The sequence below is a fragment of the Chironomus tepperi genome, unplaced genomic scaffold (assembly GCF_022539635.2).
Source record: "Chironomus tepperi strain 1889 unplaced genomic scaffold, CSIRO-AGI_Ctep_v1 contig_298, whole genome shotgun sequence".
In the NCBI taxonomy this organism is placed as follows: domain Eukaryota; kingdom Metazoa; phylum Arthropoda; class Insecta; order Diptera; family Chironomidae; genus Chironomus; species Chironomus tepperi.
This window is the reverse complement of record NW_027226420.1, coordinates 511,392-522,545: the sequence shown is the minus strand read 5'-3', so window position 1 is coordinate 522,545 and position 11,154 is coordinate 511,392. Positions and strand designations below refer to the sequence as shown.

The following is an 11,154-nucleotide window of genomic DNA, read 5'->3' as shown; positions in this document are numbered from 1 at the left end:
ATGCAGGCTAACCATCTATGTGCGCCATACCACAACAAAGGTTGTCCACCACTGAGCTATCCGATGTTGAATAGATGCCTACTTAGAATTATTATAAACAAATACAAACGTTATTGATATCCAATTTCCTTTTTCGTTTCATTCAGATATAAAAGGAATTATCAACATTGACATTGGATATGAGGAGCTTTTCCGACTTATTTGAATAAATATTGACAATACCACTTATGATGGAACTTATCACAACTATGTATCGCGTCTTGCTCACACATAGAATTTCATTTTTCGCGAGAAGTTTAGAGATTACCTGTCAGCGATAAAAAAAAGCAACAAAGAATTGAATTGAATACTTTTTTCTAACACATTTGAAGTCGATTCCTATGTTTATATTTTCCCCGAGCTCATATCAAAAAAAAACTTAATTTTACAAGAGTGTGGAAAATATTTTTCATACATTATCGAAAGGAAGGAATGATTTTTATATATTTTGCTTGCTACACTTCAGTTGATTCGCGTTCTTCAAGCACTTTACACACTTTAGACACTAGACAAATTGTTTAAAACAGAGAATTTATTATGGAATATAGAAAAAATCAAAATTAAGTATCGTGAAAAACAGCGTGAATTTGATTTATGGCAGATTATCACGTATAATAAAAAGATAAAACGCGATTAATTGAATTCCAGTGTTTGATTTGATTATTATTGAAAAAAAAAGTCAGTTTTTGAGAGCAGTCGCAGTCGTGTCGAAATCAACACAACATATTATAATAGAAAAACATTTCATATACATGTGATAAGATATATACATTGTGATTAATATAAGTAAATTTAGTTCCTAAACCTACCCCGTGCGTGTATATCGCGTAAATTACCAAATTATAGAGTAAATCCTAAAAGATGAAAAAACCTCATCAAGTAAAATGTTAAATAAACTAATAATTATCACATTCATACTCACCTGCTGTGTTCAATTGATCGCAAGTGGTTGCAGGAATCAAGAGAGTAGAAAATGTGAATCAATATGCACCAGAGATCTCAATGGCGCTTTAAAATGTGAAGTTCGTGGTGCTGTCATTTTGCCAAGTGAATCCGAATCAAAAGTAAAGGTTGAAGCGTCTTTGGAAAAAGTAAGTATTTGTTTTGGAACTGACGTCAAAAAAAAAAACTTTTCAGGCAATCTGTTATAAAAAAAAAGAATATTTGAGCGCTAAATTATTTCACAGTGAATGTGCTTTATCAGACTTGACAGGGGGGTATGCAGGGTGACAAGAGGGGTGAGGTGTTGGTATGAGTTGACCTACCCTCCCACTTGCTAGCCTTACCTGGACCTTCAAAATATCTAATACTAGGATTTTTTCGAGACAAACTCCTGGATACACCTCAGATGTCCCTACTACATAGTAATCACTTAATTATATGGAACCTTTTCAAAAATACGAAAAAAAAATAAAGCCATCAAAAATATGACACGCTATTCAATTAGATGCTATTTTTACTACCATATGCATCTATACGTCCATAAATATATTGGCGATAAGAAAGTCATTGGAGCAAATCAAATTGGTGTCACATGAATGACTCAGAAATGATTAATTGTTGCTTATTTGATTTGTTAGACATTTCTAGCTTCCGATAGATAATTTACAATTAGTTTCATGATCAGATGAACTACAAAGTATTAAAGGCTTTACAGCCATAGTAATTAAATAACACGGATTTAATTCCAGATAATCTTGAGTACTTTTTGGCGGAATCCAAAATAATGATTGATAGGCTATAATCCTGATTATCACAAATTTATTCAGCATTCTTATCTTGACTTTCCCCCAAGTGCACCTACATTGATTCTTTGTTTATAATTACAGTAATTTATGTCTGATTTAAGTTCTTAAAAAATTTATAGTCTATTGACATTAACTGCAAAAATTGGTTCATAAACTTTATCTAAAGACAGAGGTTTTAAAGATTTTCAAAAAAGCACGTGAGTTTAATCATAATGTTGTGCTGATAATTTGGCTACTGTGTAATGTGGAAATCAGATCTGAGTTGCTCAATTTATTCGATAGAGGGCTTCTGCGTCGTTGCGATTACAGGAAGACTTGAAGGAGACATGGCGAAGTTGTAGATCTTTAGACAAACCCGGAAAGCATAAAGGCTGAAAATGATCGAAAATCCAATCTCAGGACGATTTTCTGAACAGCATGACGTATTTGCTAGGGAATCAATACGTTGGTAAGACGCGAAGTTGGTCTGAAGGCTTATTTCGATCCATTATAGCAGCATACTATGCGTTTTCCCTCATCGTACTGCTCGGGTTTGACTCTGACTTGGAGGTAAAGTCGCGTTGTCCTGGATCTGGATTTTCTAATATTTTTGTGTCGTGTGCCTTCCGGGAAATAGTCGCGAATAATCCAAATGTGATGTAATGAATCTTATGCTACATTGATTAGTCCAGCTTATGCCATCATCCGTACTACCGTTCCTAGAGATCATTTTAAATTGCTGCATAGAATTGACGTAAATATTTGATGATTATTAGGTAATTGACGCAAGAGAACTTAATTTTCACGAAGTCTAGTCAATCTTCAATTTTGCACTTCTATAATCTGCATCAAATCATAAATACTTAGGAATTAATGCAATAAAATTTTTTGATAAGGTGCAATAAAGTAATTTAGCTGTCATAATGTCACGCTGATAAGTAATCTCAATTCGGATATTGACCCAAGTACTTTAGAAACCTGATATTCCATTCATATCCAGATCATGAAGTTTGGCCATGAAAACGTCTATAATAAAGTAATATTAAGCCATACAGTGTGTAGTAAAATAGATTTATGAATCATAACATCAAATGTTTTAATTCTCAAACAGAAGTAGATGAAGACACGATTACGCACAAATGGAATTGAGTGATGATTATTTGTGTAGCATTGAGAAATATTTGTTTGAAATACAGCAAGTAATATTACATTATAAATCACCATTTGGTGCTTTTTGTTTACACTTTTAAGGCAAACACTTTTTTTAATCAAAATCGATAGAAATATTTATAAAATTAGAGGAAATCCAAAAGGCTTCACGTCAATTCTTTTTCTATATCTGTTAACGTACAATCGATTGTGAATATTTACATTGTGAAAAGAGAACTGACATAAGTGGTGTTATTAATATGTCATATCACTTGACAGTAACAATCGTAGATTTTCTAAAAATAGACTCGGCCATCGTTTAATTGATAAGAGCTCGAAATGTAGCTTTTTATTTATTTTTGAGTGGTTATAGCTAAAAATAAAAAAAAATGGAATTAAATATAAAATGCTGTAAATCATTTGGCATTGACTTATTTGATTATGGATTAATTACTTTCTCTTATCCTCTATGCTGTATACTTTCAGGTTTTTCCTGTTATTGAATTAGCAGACCTAAGAGTTCAGGCTGATAAGATTCTACCCGATTTTATCAAATTTAATTGGACTTATTATGATGATAAATGTGACAGTGCACTTGCCACTATAAATGTTATTGACGCATATAAAGAGAAATGTTCACATTTTATTATCGGACCATCTTGTGACTATTCTGTCGGTAAGTAGATTTTAATGTCGTTGCTAAGTACAATTTAATTTAATTCAGTCTATCCTCTTGAAAATTCAAAAGGAAAACCATTACGTGCCGTATTAACAATCCTATACCTTTTGTCAATTGAACATTTTTTCAAAGGCAATCACCTGATTCTAGATTATTATTTCCTATAAATAGAAATTTCGTATTGATTGTTCAAACCTCGTAAGATTCATTCATTCAATCATAAAATAACACAAAAATGTCAAGAAGAGTGAACTGTGTAAAAGTGACGACTTTATCGCATACACAGATTGTCAAAAAATATTGTACACTTCAATTAACATGAAAAATTGACGACAATAATAAATGAAAAAGATTCGCGATTTATGAAAGCGCCATGCTGTATTCTTGAAATCATTTAATTTCATTTCAATTAGATTTCATGACATTCTGTGTTCATCTTTTGTGAGATATTAATTAATTAAGAAGTTATTGGTTTATGATGTGTAGCAAGGTCGTCGGCTAGGGATGGGGATGATGTGGAAGCTATTATATTACTCTATAATCACTTTTTTCTGGGTTATTGTTGAGACAAATATTAGAAATCAATCCCTTTCTACAGCATGGTCCTCAAAACTTGCGTAGTACTCCTACGACGCATACTGCAAAGTGGAATATAAAATATCAATCCATAAGCAGGGGAATCTGTAAGTATGTCAGGCAGTGTTGTCCCAACTTGCTTGTCCTACGACACTTATGTGCCGCAGCACACAATTTGGACAACATTGATGTAGAGTGCTGTAGATGTAACAACTTACTTACTTCGCTGGCCGTACAAATCAAGTGTGATCCATGGCCTCCCTCAGTCGGTTCCTGAAGCTGGCTCTATTATACTTCAGTGTAATTTGTGTCTACACCCTGCACAGCCTCAAAATTCTTTACTTCAGCCGCCTCCAAGAAAGAACTGTTTCTTGTATTCTTAATACATCAGCTTGCAAGCTATAAGAACAAAATGCAAAAGCCTCATTTTCCGTAGGCATCATTCATGAACATCCCTCCAACATCATGGATATTTTTCTTAAAAGAGACTTAAAAACTGCTAACATTCAATTGCGTAGCAAATTTTAATTGAATTTTTTTCTACGAACTATGTTTATTTGTCTATTTGTCCACCTCCTCCACTTTTCCACTATAAATTTTCCCAGAAGGAAACTCTTGTTTGACATATAAATAAGCCTCTCAATTCATTCATGATGCTTTTTATGAATGAATAAGTATCTCAGCAGGATATCCTTAAGTAATCTTCCTATATAATGTGAAATCTCTTTTTTATCATACGCCAAACTTATATCCATAATGGTCACTAAAAAATGAAATTTATCCATCAGATGAGATTATTATTGGGGATGTTCAGTTGTGATGTCCAATGACTTGGGATCTCCTCTAAGAAATCAATAAGGATTGAGTCCAAGACTCGAAATCGACTCGATTAGACTTGTCCATACAAAATCTGAGTCGACTTTGAGTTTTGGCCTCAGAATCTTGAAGTCGGCTCCAATTTTGCATGGAAAAGTCAAGTCAAGTCAATTTCGAGCTCAGATTTATCTGAAACTTCCAGAAATTTAATCTAAATTTTGAAAAATGACCGTCATACAGGCCATCATTAATGACCATTTACTATGACATCCATCCACATCTATATTTAATCATTGTCAACATCATTCCACCTGAAATAAAAATATTAATATGTTGAAGTCAAGGTTGTAATAAAAATGATCAAAAATAACCAAAACTTGATTGTTCAGTTCCGCACCCTCGACTAAAGTATCAAGCTACTCTTTTGCATCTCCATACGTAGGACGTGAATAAGTGAATGACCCCATAAATAATGCGTCATAAAAAATCCACTCAAGAGGAAATAAAATAAAAAAAAAAAAAAAAATTTAACCCACTTGGCTTTGACTCATTGATTGATTTTAATTAAATTATTACAGCTGCCGTAAGCCGAATTGCGAAATATTTTTACAATGATGGCTTGAATATTGTAACAGCCGGAGGGTATACTTTCGACTTTGAAGAACCAAAAAGGACTTGTGATGATCAATTTTATATGCTTCATCGAGTTGGGATGCTTAGTTTTGAGCAGATATCAAATTTTGTGATAAAAATCATGGATAATTTTAAATGTAAGGAACAAAAAAGGAACTGCTTCCGTAAACAAACTTTTTAAATAGACTTCCTTCTTATTTATAGGGGAGAATGCTTTGTTCCTGTATGACCGTCAAGGAAACTCAGAAGTTGGTGGATCACAGACATGTCATCTGTAAGCACGCATAATTCCTGAAAACTTTTTTTTATCCTCATTTACATTTTTTATTTATTTTCTTTTTAGCATGATGAGCTCAGTCGCAAAATCATTTCGTGAAAAGAATTTGAAATTTTCTGCGTACGTTTTAGACATGAAAGATAATGACACAAATGTTAGGAATAACGAGTTGCGACGTGAAGCTGGCAATAAACATGGCAGTAAGTCAAACAAAAAATTAAATTATTTTAAACTAATGATACAGGCATTTATCTAGCTTAGTAATCAATGAGTTGCAGTGCTTCTGGAACTTTTTTCTAGTCAGACACGTTAAACCACATTTGTGGTGTTGCGTCAGAATAAACCACATATTTGATGTAAATTTTGTGTGTTGCGACACATCTGAAGGTTTAAAGGTTTACTGGATGGAACAAGTTTCATTCAGTCGACTACTTGTCTAGTTTTAAAATTGACATTTATCGAACTGGCCATGAATTGTCAAAATTATAATTAGGCATGCGGTCGAATAGTCTAGCCCTTTCCATTCTAAACAGGTTGTCAAATGTGTCGCGTCACATAATTATGTGGTTTACTCTGTTGCGTCACATACTTATGTGGTTTAATCTGTTGCGTCACACCAAGTTTACAATACTTATGTGGTTCAATGTGTCGCATCTCAGCCACTGTGTCGCGCAACAAAATTTAAGAAGCACTGTGCCTTATTGTGCCTGCTTTGTTATGGATTAGAAAATGCTTCTCCAAAACCTCACAAAGCTAAGCAGAATAGATTCATTTAAAATGAGAAATATTGATGCAGGAGACGACGATTAGTCAATATCGCATAACAACTATTACCTCATATTCCTAATCTAGACAATAGCTATTTAAAAAATAATTTTCAGTGATTCGCGTGACGATAATAGCTAATAAATTAGCTTCTTAATATGCCTCTCAATTAGTACAACTTACTTAAATGCTTATGATCAAGTAACACTAATTTACAATAAAGTAAGAAAAACTTGAAGAGGCGCTAATTAATTAATATGCAAAACGACTGCAAAAATATTTGCATATTTATTTCTCGAAACTTTTTATTGAAACAATTATCTTGCTAGTATGCGGAATTTCTTATGGATTAGTCATGAATGATGTATTTCACATACAGAATGTATTATTTTAATAGATGCCAAATTGCCTTTAATTCTGGTTCCGTCAATCAAAAATTATTTGCTCTTTTATGTTTATAAATTTATCAACAATCTGCTTGATGGATAATTGCTAAAGTTCCGGGTATCACATGGTTGCTTCAATGTCACATGGGTTTGCTGTTGACGTAAGGGAAGTGATGTGATGAAGTTTACGGGAGGCTAGAATTGTTTTGAGTTAAAGCTGTAATATTTATAGTGAACGTTTAAATATGGCTATTAAATATGACTAGATCCTATTAGCCCGAACAGCACAAGTCGGTTTATAGATCTAAAATTTGGCAACAGTGACTCTTGACGCTGACATGGTGACGGGTTTAAAACGAATCCAACACCAAGTCAGAGTCACACTGAACTTGGGCCGGATTTTTGATCTTTTTACAAATTTTTGCTCCATATTCAGGCAGGATCATAGTGACTCTGGTTCATTGCGTCGTTGTAATTAAGTCGCATCACTGGAACTCATTCTCATTATTTTTAATTAGATCCAGATTATTCCTATTTATTTTTATAAAAACGACATAATATCAACGAGAAATTGAAAGCTCAATTGCTGACTAATCAGCAGTTATTTTCCATGCACAAGCATAATTATCTGAAGGGAAACTGTCGCCGGAAGCTTGATCCAATTTCCGGAAGCATTCTCAAATGTTTTTAAAATTTCCTGAACATTTTCATCCAATTCTGTCAAAAACACGAAACATGCCAACATGCAACCCACGAGTATATTTTATGCGGAAGGAGGATAAAGGTTTAATAGCTTAATATGTCTATTACTCAGTCTAACGTATTGTTAATGTCTAATTTTAGACTTAATAGTATAATAACTGCGGTTTATTTACGTGTATTTAAGCAGATTAAGTCAATAAGTATCAATGCGATTAGTTCAGTCGTGCTGTACATCAACAAAACACTTGTTGTGCAGGCAATAGCTTCTGTTCTCATTAAAATTGACTCTTTTTCTTCTTCTTCCTTATCATTTATTATACTATTCAGAAAAATGTCAATCAATTCTCAATCATACTGTTGGTCTAATTGACCTCACAATCAACAATCCTCTTGAAAAAAAAAAGCTCAGCATGTGAGAGCAGAAAGAGAGTGAGAGAGTGAGAGAGAGACGAAAGGAAATTCAAAAGAGAGCGAACTGTATTACATATAAAAAAAATGTAAATATAATCTGGCACGTGCTATATTCATTCATCATAATCGTTATACATCGTGTCTATGTATTATTACGAACGTCGTGTAGTGCATTGCCATTTTATGCCTTTTTGGATGCAAAAAAAAACTATTTTTAAACTGTTTAACTGTTTAACGTAAGCAGTCAAAGTAAAGTCAGATATTAATTGGATAAATCAGTGTTGTCTAAACTGTTTTGCGGCATGACACATCAAGTGGTAAGACACGACCTAAACTGTACATGAGATCCGTTTGTGACATTTTGGCGACACACTAGTGTGACATTATTGTCGTGACACTCTAGTGTGACATTAGTGTCGCTACAAACTAGTGTGACATTAGTGTTGCAACACACCAGTGTGACATTATTGTCCAAAGACACCAGTGTGACATTAGTGCCACAACACACTAGTGTGACATTTTTGTCCAGACACACTAGTGTGACATTATTGTCCAAAGACACTAGTGTGACATTAGTGTCACAACACACTAGTGTGGCATTAATGTCGCAACACACACTTATGTGCCGCATCTTACAGCTTGAACAACACTGGGATAGACTAATGTGGATGGAATGGCAAAATTCTAATAAAATTATTTTTAATAATGCCTCATGAATTTATGTCAAAAATTGATATGTCTTTCACGTACTTCATTAATATCCATTAATGAAATCTCTAGAGCCTCTTACAGATTCATCATTTTTTTATGAGATGATTCTGCCTATTATTAATTGAAATAAATGAATTTGAGATATTTTACATAGAATTATCGTGTCATTATAGGACGTAGGAATGTAAATAGAATCTTATTAAAGCCATTGTAAGGACAATGCTTTTCCCATAAAATTATCAGATTAATTTATTCGGTTATATAATGAATTTGATGTTGGAAAATCAATAAGCGACTGTCATGCTGATTAAATTAATAAAAAATCTTTAGTGAGGATATTAAAATTATTCTTGGAACTATTAATGAGCTCAAGAAGCGTTCATTATCATTAATAATTTGCTTAACGTTGAGTTTTTGAACAAAACAAATTAAATTGTAGTCAAAAGAAGCTCGCCGAGATAAAATATCCGTTCTTCAAATATGTAATTTGAATCTTTTATTTACTATTACTTGAGATTATCGTGATAAATAAATACAAAAAAGTTTTGACTTGACGACTTTACACAAAATTTGCGGTGATAAAAAAAAGTTTTCGTTTAAAAATCTTGTGACATGCTTCTGCACAGGTATGATTGACGTGAGTCTTTCAGCAAATTGATTATTTCTTATTTTCTTTGTGCTGTAATGCAATTTGATGTGGGATACCTGTATAAGGTACAAATGCATTATTAGTGTGGGTTTATTGGTATATCCTAGTTTTGATATTGGAGATGCTGTTGCATTTTATTGATGTGTGTAGACGTCACTCACTTAATCTTTTGCTCGGTGAAAATTTAAGTTTAATGCTGTGTGGGAATGACTGTTGCTGACTGTATCCTTTGAAAATTTCTGTCAGTTTAGGGTACAAGACTCGAGCATCTTTGGGTAGGGTTTTTAACCTACCCTGTAGGGATTATAAACATTTTGATCCCGGGATTGAAAACCTTAATTTTGGGATTTTAATCCAGATATCCAGAATCTAGTTAGATACTTTGATACTATTTTGAGTCAACTATAATGCCGGTATTAGTTCCAGGATTGAGAATTTAGGATCCGTATTGGTATTGATTCCTACTAGCATCCTAGGAAACTACACATTCAAACTAAGAATTTTTAAATTTTTGACACCATCTGGACCAATTTGTTCCAAAATTGTCAATTTTTGCAATTATCCTGATCAGAACAATGTGTTTGTTAGGGTACCTCAGCTTCTCCGTATTGACGGTACCGTGACAATTAATTTCGACCAATTTATATGGCGAAAAATGGAGTTTGCCGCATTTGACTTTTCGGAATTAGTTGCTCACAGTGAGAATGTAACAATATCTGAAGCCTAACAGACAGAGAAAACACTTTTAGATTCCATAGTGATATTACTGCACCTTGAAAGCAAACTCTTTGTTTGTTAAGAAGATAGAATTCTCTCACCTTCTGAGGCTAACAACCCTGCGCTCATTAAATAATTAAGAATCTCTTTAAAAAAAATCTTATCAAAAATCTAAATACACAAAGTTGGCATTGAAATTTTGTCTCAAAAAATTCTCATCAAAGTCGACAAAAATAAAAATTGTCATCAAAAGACCTTACAGATAAAAACTTTAGCAATAATAATCTGTGTACACAAATCGTCTCGTTGCCTTTTAAAGACTCATTCCCTTTCATCTTGTGACGATAAAAAAGTTTTTAAATAAAATTCTTAAAATTAGAATTAATTCTAAAAAATTAATGTTTAATCAAAAAAAGTAGGAGAAGTAATGACTGTTGGTTCATTAACTGTGAATTATTGTTTACGCAAGTATAATAGATGTTCACAAAAGGAAGGAATTAAGGAATTTCTAGTAATTAACATAACTGACTTGACTTGAGAAGAAAACAATAAAAAATGTTTAAAAATAATTCTTTTGTTCTCCTCTCATGCTCACTCACTGTACTTATGGTATGATAATTTGCATGTTTACTTGCGAGATGAGATGAAGGAGGTAGAGTCACATATATGTAGATGTTCTATAATCACATTTAGTTGCCGTAAAGCACGTTTGACTTTTATTTAGGTTAAAGATTTGTCTTTGTCGAACTTTAGATGTCAATATGTCAAATTGGATTAAGGTATGATTATAGAAAATTATAGCAAATATTATGACTAATAATAAAACAAAGCTTTACAATTTTCCGCTCTTTGTTGATGCTTTTTAGCTTTTTTTTTCCTCCTTCTTACTTCAAAACGATCCCTTCGAGCAGAGCTGC

The 11,154-nt window shown here is 32.9% G+C and overlaps 1 protein-coding gene across 1 annotated transcript in view; it reads left to right on the top strand.

The window, feature by feature from the left end:
- Window positions 1-526: 526 nt before the first annotated feature.
- The window catches only part of LOC139092133 (atrial natriuretic peptide receptor 1-like), a 39,717-nt gene continuing 29,089 nt past the window's right edge, over window positions 527-11,154 (top strand). Inside the window, exons 1-5 of the mRNA XM_070642433.1 lie at window positions 527-1,130; window positions 3,402-3,591; window positions 5,565-5,756; window positions 5,824-5,893; window positions 5,963-6,096. Of these exons, the coding sequence (XP_070498534.1) occupies window positions 924-1,130; window positions 3,402-3,591; window positions 5,565-5,756; window positions 5,824-5,893; window positions 5,963-6,096 (793 nt within the window). The 5' untranslated portion in view covers window positions 527-923. The remainder of the gene's footprint in view (window positions 1,131-3,401; window positions 3,592-5,564; window positions 5,757-5,823; window positions 5,894-5,962; window positions 6,097-11,154) is intronic.